The sequence below is a fragment of the Medicago truncatula genome, chromosome 2 (genome assembly GCF_003473485.1).
Source record: "Medicago truncatula cultivar Jemalong A17 chromosome 2, MtrunA17r5.0-ANR, whole genome shotgun sequence".
Taxonomy (NCBI): Eukaryota; Viridiplantae; Streptophyta; class Magnoliopsida; order Fabales; family Fabaceae; genus Medicago; species Medicago truncatula.
This window is the reverse complement of record NC_053043.1, coordinates 42,906,087-42,922,275: the sequence shown is the minus strand read 5'-3', so window position 1 is coordinate 42,922,275 and position 16,189 is coordinate 42,906,087. Positions and strand designations below refer to the sequence as shown.

The window sequence follows — 16,189 nt, the reverse complement described above, 5'->3', positions numbered from 1 at the left end:
CATAAGTTAAGATAGTCAATAATTGTTACTATTTTTAATGCAATAAGTTGCACTTTTACTGTAATGATCTTATTTATTTAATATCTCATTTCATATATTTCTTTCTCCGCAATAAATAACATTTAAAAATGACAGTTAAATAGGAACAATTTTTTTTTCTTTCAAAAGAGAAACTTAAAAAGGAATGGAGGGAGTAAGACTTTTGAAGCTGGATCATAACTGAAGTTTTGACTTTCGAATCATGTATAAATCTCTACGGCACAAATAAAAATAGAAAAGTTAAATAACTGCAATGGTGTTTTAAAATCATCGATATAGGTTACCTGGGTATTTTACATTGAACGGTAACTAAATCAGAATGATTTTTTTTTCTTCTTACATCAAAGTGTCTAACCTAAAATCTGGCTCACTGCAGATGACTGGTATATAAATAGTTTACACAATTTCTAAAAAACCCTTTGTAAAGGCAATACAACTTTGATAATTCCTCCTATGTATCAATCAGTGCTAGGGCAAAATAATAATCAGAATTCATTTGGAGGTCTACATTCCATTGAGATGCCTCTCATGACCCTAGAGATAAACATCATTACAATATCAAACTGACACAAAGGGCGCATGGCTAAGTTTTCTTTGACTCCTGTTGAATAGATCGCCTGTGACCAAACACCCTAGCCTCTTTTTACAGGCCTCTGAACGTAGGATTTGTTAGGATCTTCTGTCTTGAGCTTAGGGGGGCGAATTTCTCCCTTTTTGTTCTACAGCCACAACAAAAATGTAACGTTAGTTAAGCAAATCACTATGTGTTCGACGGTGTATGCATGCGTCAAGTAGTAGTAGTTGGTGATAAACCCAACAAGCTTAATATCTTACCTTCTTTCCACCCTTCATAAAATCTCTCCAGCTGGATACCTGATGAAGTGATAATGAAATGATTGTGTCAATTCATCCATATATTTTGACGGCATGAAATTTTTCTGACGAGGAAAAAGAGATACTCCACACCATAATTTAGAACATATTTTTATAGGGAATGTGATACATATGAGAATGTATTTAGCACCATTTTGATTACTTTTAGACTGCTGATGGAAGGATGAGCGAAACAACAATTGATAATGCTAAATGAATTCAAAGCAGATTGAATAGACAAAAACCAATAATATTCCAAACCAAGGTTTACAAGCTAGTCTCATTTTATGAAATTTATTTGCAGTACTAGCCATTCAAATAAAAATCTTGTAGTTTCCTATTGATGATTACATAAAAACTATTCGCATGCATGTAACAAACAACCGAAGAGCTCCTTAGATGGTGAAACTGCCTCCTCCAATTCTTCTAATAATGGAATGAAATTTCAGTATTAAATAAAGTGGTGTAAGCCTCGTCAAATGCCAACATTTGGGGACATTTGTTTCAATTTATCTAAAATCATTCTTGGCGGGGATTAAGGTAGTTATAAGAATAAAAAATAAATACAAAAGTTCATTCACGCTTCATGGGCAAGTTTCCGAATTCCTTGATGCAAACAATGAAAATGGGGAAGTTATTTTCTTCCTAGGAATGCTTTACAGTTGGGAATAAAATTTGCAACCATGTAACAAACAAAATATACATTGCCCAAAATTATTCCTAGAATCATGTTTAGATTTCTTGCAACAAATACACTAGGCTAAATTCCTTCAAAAAAAAAAAAAAAAAACTAGGCTAAATGCCTTCATGTGAGTGGAAGTGTTAGTTAAGAGATACCTTTTTTCAGGCAATTGGTCGTTGACATAAGTGGTCCATGTTAATTTTTACCACTATGCAAAGTAGTGATATTGATAATGAATTTTAGAAAACTGATCATGTAGGCTTGTGATAGATGGTGACTACCAGATAACAACACCCACCCTCTAAAATTTTAAAACCTATAATTGCTACAAGTTTAAGTCATTTGAGATTTTGTTATAAAAATAGTTTATTGTTACAAATTCAACGAACCTACAAAGATGGATTATTAAGGTTATTATCCAACTTTTGTCACAAAAACAAAAAAAGATTATTATCCAAAGACCCCGAAATATTACCACCATGATTAGTACCTATGATTCCTAAGAAAGTCATAGAATTGAAATCAACCTTGGCAAATTGTACAAAGAGCATTTTAGTTTGCAAGGACTCTTGTGAGACTGATATGGCGCACCTTCAATTCAAATATTTTTCTTAATAAATAATCTCATCACAATCACAAGTAACGTTCATGTACTGTCACATCGATACTAAACTTTATCACAGATAGTCAGAAAGTACACAGAACACAAATATCATTTGGCGTTTGGCCATATTCTAGAACACTTCACAGCTTAGTTATAGATTTCATAGGCACAATTCCAAAATTAATATTCACTTTTAATCAAAGACCCATAAACACAGCTTCCAGTTTGACGTATAAAATGAAGTTTAAATATGGAACTGAAAACTAACCCTCTTTTCTCTTGTTCCTTCCCATTCCTCTTCATGCTCACGCTTTCTTTTCCATATTTCTTTCTGTTCCTCCTCATCCTTTTTTAATCTGCCTTCCTCCTCGGATATCTACATAATATTTAATAAGTTAAAAGGTCACAAGACAATAAATCTTCTCGCGTACATAATTTCTCAGGCCAAATTTACATAGATAAACAGACTTCTAATGATCTCATTTTCTTATCACTAGCACTTTCTGATGCCATGCCAAAATTTGGGAAAACATCATGTGCACGAAAACGAACGTTCTAAATAATAAAGCAAACCACGATAACAGAATTTTTAATGCTTTGTAAATGACCAAAGCTAGACCTTTTAAAAAGCACCTAATCACTGTCATTTTAGGAATGCCTAGTAAAAATGATCATCATGTCGTAGACTCATCCAGTTGGTTCAGACACACTTAAAACTCGTACGATTCTGAGTTCAGTCTAAGTATAAAACAATGATTTAATGTGTGAATGAGTGCATGGTGAGAAGTAATAAGAACATACCCTCATTTGCATTTTTCTTCTCCTCCATTCTTTTTCCGTTAATAGTTCACGAACTTTAAGTTTGAGCTCCTGCTTGAATTCTTCTGACTGTTCATATTGCTTATCATATTTTCCCTGATAAAGAAAAAAAGTACTTCCTTTTAATAAGCAAGGGTATATTGTTTCTTGAATAGTAATATACGAAGCTTACATGATCAAATTCTGGTAATGTCACCACCTCTAGCGTGTAATAGACCACAAGGGTGGTGCAAGACAGACACACAACCAAAAATGAAATTTACTCACGAGAAGGGGGAGTATTCTAAGGACTTCATATATTGACCAAGAGAACCCTAACAAAACTATATATACCTCGTCAACTAAGGACTTCATTTTTGAGGCTGTATCTTTCTTCAGATGTTTCTTTCTCTTTACTCTAAGTTCTTCTGCAACTCACATCAATGAAAAAAATTAGTTCTTTTATATAATATACGCCCTTGCTTCTACACAGACATTTCTTCTATGCAATGGAGATAAAAAAAACAGGGGTGGGATAGAAAAATAGGGGGAAAACGTTGCAATAACAGAAAAAATAGACCCGAATTAAAAGGTTTTAGGTTTTCATGTTTAAAACACATTGATGAACTACCCCACAGGGTGTATACAGAACTGTAAGGGTAAGTGCATAGACGTGGCCCAACAAAAACTTTCAACCTCAAGATCAAGTCACAAAACTCAATCTCAGATGTGAGACAAACATCGTTAATGATCTTCTAGCACTTGGGAAAAAATAATGAGGATTTTTTTACCATTAGATTGATAAAAATAGTAAACCAGGTGTTGCAAATCACTGTAGTTGTGTGACATCTTCTCTCCATGATATGAATGCAACCCTTGGTAGAAATAATTTGCACTTTAAAGACATGTAACAACTAGACAAGCATTAAAGACAGACTTGCACTAACCTTTTGCTGAATTAACTTGGCTAAGAAGATAATCTCTTTCATTTGGATCGAGTAATAATTGTTGTGCTTTTGCTAGTGCTGCATTCAAGTAAATAGCACAACACACATTAAAAAGAATTACAAATTTTCATGTGAGCCATCATGTTGCAGAAATGATCAGATTTTATCATAATTCATAACTGATCCATTCTTCAATATGTTAAAAAAGAGCATGCTATGCTACTTCATAACAGTATAATGTCAGAGAGCATTCTGTACAACAACAGAATCAATATAATCATGCTAAAAGTTAAAAATGGGATCCTACGTCCCGACACTCTTGAGATTGCAGTCACACACAGTAATGTATATATCAACCAAAATAACACTTGAATGGAATAAAAAATACCAAGGTAGATTCTATAAATTTCCTTCTTAGGCATCATATATGTAACCAACATATCACTGTATTGGTCAAGCTGAAGTCCAATAAAGATGACAGTATGAAGAAGTAATTGAGACAAAATGTAATAATGGACATACAATTTAGTGTAAAACTATGAGATGTAACTGTTTTTAAACAATCTGTGAGGAAATGTGAGGTAACTATACATAACTAGTTGAACCTTTCAAAGTTATCTTCCACTATTGATGCGGAAGAAAGAAGAAACCTTTCCCAATCTACCAAATTTTCCTGTCTAAATAATATTATAAAAGTAATTCATCCATGCCCCAATCCTTGCTTTGATTGTAAAGTTTATCATATTATTATAAATATCAATTTATGTATATTATACTACAGTAGTAAGTTTCAGGATTCGAACTAGTTCGTCTAAAAACTAATTCCCTAAACAACATTGTAACTAAATATCATTCAAAGAAGCAAGAAATGAACAATGACAAAAACAATAACATGTTCAATTCCACTTTGAATAACATAAAGCATGTAACTAAATATCGTCCAAGGAAACAAGAAATAAACAATGAGGAAAACAATAACAACATGTTCAATTCCACTTTGAATAATAATCATAAAGCATGTCTTAACATGTACCTCCAAAAGCCTCCTTTGCCTGTGGATGTTTACATTTGTCAGGATGAACCATCAATGATATCTACAAAGGATTACCCAAAGAGAATTTTATAAGAGGCCAACATAACATTTAACATAAACAATCAACTATAAAGCATTGACACAAACACCGGACACAACACTGACACGTCAACAACAATAACCAAGCTTTATCCCACTAAGTGGGTCGGCTATATGGATCAAACGCCACCATAATATCTTGTAAAATATCATATCCCTATCCAACTTATCAATATGCAATTCCTTCTTAATAGTTTCTCGTAAAGTTTGCCTAGGTCTTCCTCTGTCTCTAGTGAGTTGACTACTCTGAATTTGATCTACTCTTCTGACTACAAAATCTACAGGCCTTCTCTCTATATGTCCAAACCAGTGAAAGCCTAGCTTCTACCGTCTTTTCTACGATAGGTGCTAACCCAACTTTCTCTAATATATTGTCAATTGTAATTCTATCATATCTAGTCATACCACTCATCGACACGTCAACACCGTTACAAATTGAAAAAATGAATTAACTAAATGTAATCACACACTGAAACCTGTCGCACACCAGACACGCCTTCCATCAAAAGTTTCGGTGCTACAAAGACAACAAACAACTCTCAACTGTAGAGCAAGCAATTACCTTTCTGTACTGCTTTTTCACTTCATCAATAGATGAATCAAATGATAGGTTTAAATGCTCAAACGGATTCAACTTAAAACAACCCAGAATCCTGTAAATAAAAAAAAAAACGCGAATTTTAATCAGCATAATGCATAGTAGTAACTTAATTCAATAACCCAATAACCTAATTTCTTTATTTTCCGCATAAACATTTCAAAATTAAAACCAAACATAAAAAATTTCCAAAATTAAAATCCCTAATGAGAAAGCGAAAAACGAAGATACCTGAGGACTTCATTGTCTCTTTCAACTTCGCTGACTTCAGCGAAGAAATTTTTGAGAAGTAAATCGTCTTCGATGATGGTGGATGAGTTTGATTCTCCCATTTTTTAGGGTTTTTTTTTTCTTTTTTTCTTTTTCTTTTAGGAATTGATTTTGATTCGATGATAGTACTTTGAGTTTCTGAGAATATGGTTAAACGACAATCTCTAGCTTTGAACGACAGTCATTACAGACGTGTTTTTATCAACTTTTTTTTTTTTGGTCAGGTGTTTTTATCAACTTATTAGTAGTATTAAGTATGTTTTTTATCCACCAAAATATACAAATTTTTCTTTTTAATTTCTCTATTTTTTTTTTGTCTATATGAAATTATCGATCATGTGATCTCTATTTTTAAGTTAATTTTTATATTTTTTTAATAAAATTGTGCAGACGTGCGTAAAATATTATAAAAATCACTTAAAAAAGTAGATTTTTTTAACAAAACATAAATTGAATATGACTTTTTAACCGCAAAAAATATATTAATTGATATTTAATTCATTTTTTGAAATATAATTGATATTTAATTTATGTTTTGTTAAAAAATATCTATTTTTTTTGAGAGATTCTTGTAATATTATAAATTTTATTCAAAAATATGAATTCTACATATGAGTTTAATTTAAAGGAGGGATAAAAAATGAAGATGAAAAACTTTTGGAGGACTAAAAGTTGAAGAATTTTTTTAGAGAGACTAGAATGACAAATTAACATATTTATATAGACCAAAAACATATTTAACCCAAAAATATATATAAATTTTATATTATGAATTTCTAGAGATTATTTTTAGAAATAAAAAAAATCTAGCGCCAACTCTTTATGTTCATATATCTATACTATATATAAAGAAAATAACATGTTTTGCCTATTTTGAGGTGACTCTTTCTCTTTTCAAAATTACCCTACAACTCTCAATACAAATATCACATATAACAAATATATTACAATAAATTTATTTAAATATCAAAATCAAAATGTAACAAACAAGATATGAGTGTATATATATGTCCAGTTTTTTTTTTTTCCTTTATCCTTTAAAAAGTGTAATAAGTTTGATGAATATACTTATACTTAGTTTTTCATTATCCTAATTATACAATTATTTCTACAATAAAGATTGTTGTTGGTGTCATTAAAAAAAAATATTTTTTATTATATCATTGGCGTCATTGAAATAGATAATCATGGTTAGTTTGATTTATTATAATTTGAACGCAAAAAATGTTTATATTTTTACTTTTAATCAAAAACAAAATTTCTTAAAAAAACACAGTTCATAATTTTCAAACGTTAGCGCAATAAAAAAAGTGGAAAAACGGGTACGTGAGTGTCCATCTTTTCGGTAGTTATTTATAAAAATTCCAAAACATTGAATACACAATTTTCGATAAATCAAATCATGATCTAGTTTAATTGTTTTATTTATTGTTTATTTGTTACAACGTTACAAAAAATGAATCGTGACCTCACTTAACCTAGTTAGACATTTATTACATTGTTTTTTTGAAGGGGCACCCTTTCCCTAGCTATGCTTCTCTCCTTAAAAAACAAACAAAAAAACACTTGCTACTCGTTGTTTAATTAATCTCATCACATTATGAAACGTTTTAACTGTTATATTTTAGAAAATGTTTTTTTTTTTTAAGAAATATTCTAGAAAATGTTGTTTCGGTTTAACATTGAATTTGTGTTTCGGTTTAACATTGAATTTATAATCTCATAACTCGTAATACTTTGATTGTGTCCACACAACCGTACCAACCTTATGTTAGATCGAAAGAAGAAAGTTTGAGAAGGAAAACCGAAGATTCAGAGTATTGTAGATCATACTCTACTATATTACTGGGCTGAAGTCAGTTGGATTTGGAGAAAAATGGGTAACAAACTTCTCAAATTTATGGTAAATTATGTGATATGACTTCCAACTTTATATATATTTTATCTTATTGGTCAATTTTTTGCTTCGACTTATGGTTTAAAAACATTTAAATTCAGCAACATTCATATATGATGAAACATTTTCTTTTCTCATAACTTCCAAATTTTACAACTGCCGTTGACTTTTAGATCGACACATATTGTGTCAATTTTGTGTTTAATTATGTGGTAGGATATTGCGTAAAGTTAGTCAAAAATCCACTCTAAATCACTTTGTTTGTAGTTTTGTGTATGAGAAATGATATTTATACAACTATTTTATGATAATTTTTTGACAACTCTCTCTTTCATATTCACATTATGTTTTTATTTCCTCTCTTCCTTTTTCTCTTTCCATTTTTTTTGACCAATAGAAAGAGAGGAAAATGCAGTTGTCATGATAGTTGTCAAAAATGATTGTTCAAATATCACTACTCTTTGTGTATATAGACAAAAAATCATCGTAACATGTTTTCATTTATTTAACTCCTAATTACAAAGGCTTTGAGTTGTTATACTACAACTATACAACTAGAGATGTTTCTGTGTCACATATGTTTATAAATTATATAGTTATGCTACTTTTCGTTAATTATTAGATTTTTTTAATATATGAAATTAACTTAAAATTTGTTTTTTTAACATTCAAAGACAAGTTCAATGTAAAATATTGAAGAAAAAAAATCTTTTAACACTTCAATTTTTTCATATGACAAATATTTATAGCAATTGTTGTTGTAACTTAACGAATCATATGATAATAAAATAAACCTAATGAATCATATGATAATAAAGTGATTTTTGTATCATGTAGTTGTTAAACACATAAATATTATATGAATTTTTTAGAAGAAATAAATATTATATGAATTAAATTGTGTAGAAATTGTATGATCATATATATAAGGCTAAAATATGGTTTTGGTCCATGCAAATATGTCTCGTTTTGGTTTTAGTTCCTGTAATTTTTTTTTGTTGTTTTTGGTCCCTGCAAATATGCCTCATTTTGATTTTGGTCATCTGACTTTACTTTTGTGATGATTTGCACACGTGACACATGATGACTGAATCCATTTATTAGAGAAATAGTCCCTGCAAAATCTTTTGGTTTTGAAAAAGGTCCCTGCAAAATATTTTGTTTTTGAAAATAGTCCCTGCAAAATATTTTGCAGGGACCAAAAACAACAAATTTTTTTTACAGGGACTAAAACCAAAACGAGACATATTTACAGAGGGCAAAACCATATTTTAGCCTATATATAATTCATAAATATTGTATGATCGCAAAAATAAAACAGTTGTCTATAACCAAAAATTAAACTATCGTATGATCATATATACAACTCTTAAATAACAAGATCACATAAATAAAACTATTGTTCATATACAAATACGAAACAATCATATCTATGTAATATTTTAATTTTTTTAATTGATTCATGTGAAAGAATGGAATGATTTACACTCACCTCCCTTTCATTTCGAGCGCTTAAAGTTTCAACCCTTTTGTTTTTGAAATGAAACCACTTTCATTAGAAACGAGCTGGGATACAGCTATTAACAGTACAATTGGAAGGAAAAGAGCTAGCATTTGCAGAAAAAAATAAACTGTTAGGAACTACCCTTACCCAAGTTCTATTACCCACTATTCTAGCCAGGGAGGCCAAATTATGAGCAGCACAGTTTTGGTTCCAATCAACCCAAACAACAGAAACATTGTCCATACTAGACATAAGAACTCTACAATCTTGAGCCACCATATCTATTGTTGCAAAGTTTGACCTTCCATTGATACAACTAACCACATTGGCTGCATCTGAAAAAATGGTGATTGATGTTATTCTTTCATCCTTAGCCACTTGAAGCGCCCATCTCACACCCAAAGCTTCGGCCAGTAGAGGTTCAACATTAATGTCTTCTCTTTTGCACTTGCTTAAGCATGTATCCCCCCTCCGGTTATACAAATTCAGACCCCAACCGGTTGTGCCATCAGCACCACAGCTAGCATCAATAGACACAGAAAAATCAGTGGACAGTTCCTGGGTTTGTGGAACTTCCTGAACCGTCCTTCTACCTCTTCTAGGATTCGCCTCATTAAATTCGTGAACAAAACACATAGCATCAGCAGCTAACAGAGAGGGATCTAGAGGACTCCCTTTGAACACAGCTGCATTTCGGGCAGCCCAAAATTTCCACAAAAGAGTACAAAAAAACTGGGCACCTATAGATTCTTGGCAGGTTAACCATTTTAGGATCCAATCATGTAAGCCAACATCAGGCGGAATATGGGAACCAAGGTGGGAAGCAAACAGAGATAACTTCATCATATTACACTTTAGAAAAAGATGATGTGAGGATTCTTGTTCACAGTAGCAGAGGGGACAAAAAGTGTCAAGAATTATACCTTTCTTTTGAAGATTAGCTCTCGTGGGTAAAATGTTCTTTGCAAGTCTCCACATGAAATTTTTTATGTTGTTGGGGATAAAAGCACGCCATATCTCTTTCCACAGTTTGTCTCTTTGCGGATTTGACGGGCCAGGTTGATTTTTGGACTTTTCATCACAGAGGAGATGGTAAGCTGACCTCGCTGAAAATTCTCCATCTTTCTCCCAGTTCCACACCATTTTATCAGAGGGAAGCCTCATGGACAAAGGAATACTCAGAATCTTCCCTGCTACATTCCTCTCAAAACAAGATAGGATCAGTTCCCTGTTCCATTGTTTGGTGTCAACATCAATTAGCTCAGATACACACGCATCAGCCTGTAGAGGAAGGACTGCGTTGTTGGCTTCTATAGTTCTCATATCCGGCAGCCATTTGTCACCCCAAATCCTCACACTTCTGCCATTACCAATCTTCCAAAGACCTCCTTTGTCAATCAAACCCCGGGCACTAAGAATGCTCCTCCAAGCAAAACTCGGTTGGTACCTTTCCTTAGCATTCATGAAGTCACCACTTGGATAGTATCTACTTTTGAAAACACTTTCCAAGAGGGAAGGCTCCCCTGATACAAGTCTCCAACAATGTTTACCAAGCAGTGCCTTATTGAATTCCTCCATGCCACAGAACCCCATCCCACCATCCACATTTGCTTTGGATAGTCTCTCCCAACTCATCCAATGTATCTTTTTCTGGTCCGTGTTCGATCCCCACCAAAACTTTGCTAACATGGAATCAATTTCTCTACAGCATCCCACTGGCATTTTGTAGCAACTCAAAATATAATTTGGGATGGCTTGGGCAACTACTTTGATGAGAGTCTCCTTCCCAGCTCTAGATAAAAACCGTTCCTTCCAACCTTTCACCTTCTTCCAAACACGATCCATGACAACGGAAAAGACAACCTTTTTAGATCTTCCAAAAGGAATAGGAAAACCAAGGTATCTAGACTGAGCCTCTACCGCCTTTGCTCCCATCATGTTACAGATCATATTTTTCTCTTCTGTATGCACATTTTGGCTAAAAGAGGCTTCAGACTTGTCAAGGTTCACCATCTGTCCGGAGGCTTGTTGGTAAGTAGCAAGAATGTTGAGAATCTTCGATGCTTCATGAGAAGTTGCCCTTGAGAAGAGGAGACTGTCATCAGCAAAGAACAGATGAGATAATTGAGGTGCTGATCTCGCCACTTTAATTCCGTGTATCTCTCTAGATGAGGCTGCCTTGTGAATAAGACCTGAAAGAACATCAGCACACAAAATAAAAAGATAGGGTGAGAGTGGATCTCCTTGTCGTAAACCCCTTTCAGGTTTAAAGGAGGTACTAGGCTGACCATTGATAAGAATCTGGTAAGTCATAGTAGAAATACATCTCAAGATAAGCTCCACCATCTTCATAGGATACCCCATGGAAATAAGGGTCTGCTGCACAAAAGCCCACTCAACCCGGTCATAAGCTTTTGACATATCAAGTTTAAGAGCCATGACCCCTTTCTTCCCTTTTTTCTTCTTTTTCAACCAGTGGAAACATTCCATGGCTATAAGGGCATTGTCTGTAATCAATCTACCTTGGACAAAAGCACTCTGCTCAATATCAATAACGTCACCCAGTGTGTGCTTCAATCTATTAGCGATCACCTTTGTGACAATCTTCATTACCACATTGTACAAACTAATCGGCCTGAAATCTTTTGGAGATGATGGATTTTTGCCTTTGGGAATAAGGACCAGAAAGGTTTTGTTGATCTCATGGGGTTCTTCATCCTCATTCAAGATCTTGAGTGCTAAGTCTTGAACATCCCTACCAACAAAGTGCCAATATTTTTGGAAGAAAAGAGCTGGAAGCCCATCCGGCCCGGGGGCTTTGAGGGGGTGCATTTGTTTTATAGCTTCAGTGACATCCTCCCGGGTGTAAACCGTTTCACACCAAGTCTTGTGTTCTTCAGAGAGTTTCCCTTTCACCACCTCACAAGTCTCATTGATATTAGACGGGTTTGAGGAAGAGAACAAATTATCGAAATAATTGATGAGCACTTTTTCAACATGTTCGTCTCCTCGCCACCACACCCCATATTCATCTTTGATTTTATTGATACCATTCACCTTGGCTATTTGGCTAGCTTTATTGTGAAAAAACTTAGTATTCCGATCCCCGTCTCTTAACAAAACAGCTCTGCTTCTTTGCCTCCACATAGTTTCTTGCAGCTTTAACAGCTCCCCATGTTCCTTTTCAATTCTTTTAAGGCGACAGCGGTCCTCATCGTTTCCAGACCACAAAGATTGGTTATTCATCCTCTCTTCTAGCCTTGATATCTCCTTCTTTAGTTTGCCCAGGTTATGATTATCAAAGGCACCCCCCAACTGTTTGATGTCTTCAATCTTCTGTGTGCAGGAACTGGTGGTACGGTTCCATGATTGGCGAATCAGAGCTTCGCAGCTTGATTCCTTTGTCCAGCTCTCTTCAAACCTAAAAGGTCTCTTCCTTCTCCTATTTCTTTGGTTAATGTACTCCAAGCAAAAAAGGATGGCTGCATGATCCGAGCCAAATCTAGGCAAGTGACAGACTTTTATTGGGCCAAAACGGTTGATAAAAGCTTCATTTCCAAAACCTCTATCTAGCCTGCATTGTATGTTCTCCCCCTCTTCTCGACCATTGGTCCATGTAAACGGATAACCTTCATAACCGAGATCATTTAAGCTCCATTTAGCAACCACTTGTCTTCCCAACGAGAATTGAGATTGGCTTATGATATTTCCCCCTTTCTTTTCTTGTGAGTCCAAAATGTCATTGAAGTCACCATAGCAAATCCACCTTCCAGAAATCTGCCTCCCCAAAGATTCAATTAAATTCCAAGTTTTCTTCTTATGTTGTTCCTCAGGATGCCCATAGATTCCAGTCAGATCCCAAGCCTCTCCACCTTCCTCATCATCACATATTCCATGTATATGGTTCAGGGAATATGATTTAATGGAAATATTCAGATGCTCCATCCACATGAGGGTGAGACCCCCTGCTCTTTCACGGCCAGCTCCTCTACAATCCACAGTCAGACAGTATTTGAAACCAAGTTTATTCCGGACACTTTCAACTTCATTAGCTTTTAATCTAGTCTCCATCAAGAAGACAATTTGGGGGTTTTCAATGCGGGTGAGCCTTAACAAAGCTCGAACTGCCTGGGGACTCCCTAACCCCCGACAGTTCCAACTTAAGATTTTCATGGTGACTGGCGGTGTTGGTTCTCCAACACCACCGTTCCTGTTGATTCAATAGGTTCCTCCATCTCAGCATCCCCTTTTTGTCTTTTATCTGATCCCCAAACAGTCTCAAATTTTGCTTCAGTGACTACCACATCAACAAGGGCCCGCTTGCCTAGCTCTTTGATAACCTTCTTGACAGACTGGTTCTTCTTTGTCTTGCCACTCTTTTGTCTAACCCACTTCCTGCCTTTCCCCTCTTTTGGTGTTTGTTCAACAGTTTGAACTTTTGGAGTTTGAAAGATGGTTACCGCACCTAAAGATTCAGCCACTCCTTCAACTTCATTTTGCACCATAGGCACTAAGGCGCCTGAACTAGCAGCAACATTTGGTTGGTCTTTTTTGGCGCCGTTGTGGTGGGTCTGGCTCTCCTGCTGTTCAACTTCATCCTCCTTCTCCGTTTCAGTTCCTGAGTTTTGGCCCTTGTTGTTACTGTGCGAAGGAAACAAATTCTTACTACACGCACTAGAGCTTGACTCTTTGCCCAGTTCGTATGTAATCTTTGGAAGAGGAGATGCCCTGAGCCATGGTCCAAAAGCTTGCTCCTTCTCTTCGATTTCACTGTACCCTTCCTGATCGTGCTCAGCCATATCTTCACAATCCCTCATTTGATGCCCTATTCTCCCACAGATGAAACAGAAATTTGGCAAACGTTCATACTTGTAATCAACCCAAATATCTTTACCTTGAAAGTGCAGCTTTGATCCCCTTTTAAGAGGCTTTGTGAGATCCAGAGAAGTTCTAATTCGGAGGAACTTTCCCATCCTATTCACCTCTTTCATGTCCATCTCTTCAAACATGCCCAGAATGTTTCCCAGCTTCTTTGCCATAGCTTCTGATCTCAGCTTCAGAGGAAGATCATACACTCTAACCCAGAGAGACGCTCTGTTCATAGCAAGCTCAGATGGTTGTTCATTACCTGAGATTCGGTTTAGGATAAGGAGGTTTCTGTCAAAACTCCATGGGCCGTTTTTACAAACCAGATCCGCTTCCTTCTTTGATGAGAACTTGAAAAGGAAAAGGTTTTTGTTGAGGTCTTGAATCTCGACTGGGTTCCTCGATCTCCAAGCTTGTAGCATGGTTTGTTTGAATGCTCTGGTGTTATAGGGGTTCTCAGTCCAGAGTTTTCCAACAAGGGTGCGGGAAAAACTCTCATCATCATTACACATCTCATCGGCCTCCACCGGAATGGCTTCATCCTCTTCGTCGGTGCTCCGTTTCAGTTTTCGACCCTCCATGATTGGGCCCAAGGATAAGTTTGTTGGTTAAAAGTAACAAAAAGGTATGGGAAAAAAACCAGCAGTGATGATCTGGTGGGGAAACTAGTAGAAAAACACTAGGGAAGGCCAAAACAAGATGGGGTTATCCAGATCTAGGACTGGTGGAGTTCCAGGAGAGCCTGGGGGGTGCCGCCACGTAACCCTAGCAGAGCTCTGGTTGGGGGAGTAATAATTCCTAAGTTTTTTTAAAGTTTCAACCCTATTTCTCTCTATACCATTCATTAACCCAAATCACTAAACCCTAAATCAATAAATCACTGATTTTATCCATCAATGGATGAGGATGAGTATAAATGCAGCTACTGCAATGAACTAAAATCACAGTTCAGTGATTGTTGATGACAGTCAGTCATTCACTATTTTTAGTGTCATTTTCATGATATTTTGAGTTCACAAGCAAGTTTAAACAACAAAGAAAACAAGAAAAATAGAAGATTTTGAGGAAAGCAAATTTGTGTCACGATTGTTGAAAACGTGTCACGATTTGGAGCACAGGATGAGATTCATTCGACATTGGTTAAAACGTGTCACGATGGCTATTTTGTGACACGATTTTAGGAACATTTGGCACAAGGAAAGAAATGTAAGCAACATAAAATATGATCAAAAAGAGCAAAACAAGAGGTGTCAAGAAGCAATGGAATTAAGAATGCGTATGGGCTTATATTTGATCCAAGAGAAGAAAACGTGACTTGCCACCAAGGGAACTAGGTTAGAATGTTTTAAAATGAGCTGCACAAGAGGATTAAAGGATTCACTCACGATTTGGAAAAGAAAGAAAGTTTCGCGCATCACGAGAGAAAAAGGCATGTAGGGAGAAAATAAGGAGATAAAGGAAGCATAATCCTAATGGTGCATGAGTCTTCTTCGGTTAATTTTCTTTTTTATTTGACCATGTCTAGTTAATTTTCTTTGATTAGATTTGAGATGATTTTGTGTAACCCTAATTGAACCATGTTGCTGTGAAACTCTATTTATTGTGAATGACAATCTAATTTTTATTCAATTCAATTGTTCTTAATGTTTTTTATATCCTGATCAAATATAAACATGATTTAGTAAGAATGAATGACTACTGACCATAGCTTTCTACTTAGACCTAATTGAATTGTTCTAATAAACAGGGTTAGTCTAGGAATGTATAATCGTTTATTAGTAATATTAGGTTAACGTGCTTAAACTTTCAAAGATTATTAGACCACCTAAAGAATTAGGGTCTGTAGTTTAAGAAGAGGGTCTTAACTCAAGGGATTGATTAGAACTATTTTGTTAACTATTGTGGAACTAGAAAATCATTCATAAGAATAGGTGCAGTGTACCAATTAGGGGAACTTAAAGGATTTGAAAGACCTGATC

General features: G+C 35.0%; 1 protein-coding gene across 1 annotated transcript; it reads right to left on the bottom strand.

Annotated features, from left to right (window-relative positions):
- Positions 1 to 265: 265 nt before the first annotated feature.
- On the bottom strand, positions 266 to 6,121 carry LOC11416029 (J domain-containing protein spf31). The gene is made up of 9 exons (XM_003596856.4): positions 5,905 to 6,121; positions 5,638 to 5,728; positions 4,977 to 5,037; positions 3,944 to 4,021; positions 3,351 to 3,424; positions 3,000 to 3,113; positions 2,467 to 2,574; positions 874 to 912; positions 266 to 758 (listed from the first exon to the last, which is right to left on the bottom strand). Exons 1-9 carry the CDS (start codon positions 6,003 to 6,005, stop codon positions 672 to 674), a joined length of 753 nt encoding a protein of 250 aa, XP_003596904.1. The 5' UTR covers positions 6,006 to 6,121; the 3' UTR covers positions 266 to 671.
- Between the last annotated feature and the right edge of the window lie 10,068 nt (positions 6,122 to 16,189).

What these genes read in the sequence shown, in the direction of transcription:
- LOC11416029 (XM_003596856.4), bottom strand. Translation starts at nt 6,005, where the DNA reads ATGGGAGAATCAAACTCATCCACCATCATCGAAGACGATTTACTTCTC. An exon ending in CCAAGTTAATTCAGCAAAAG is followed by an intron (nt 3,425 to 3,943) that starts GTTAGTGCAAGT and finishes TGTGAGTTGCAG; the next exon opens with AAGAACTTAGAGTAAAGAGA. An exon ending in AAGGAACAAGAGAAAAGAGG is followed by an intron (nt 913 to 2,466) that starts GTTAGTTTTCAG and finishes TCACTTCATCAG; the next exon opens with GTATCCAGCTGGAGAGATTT.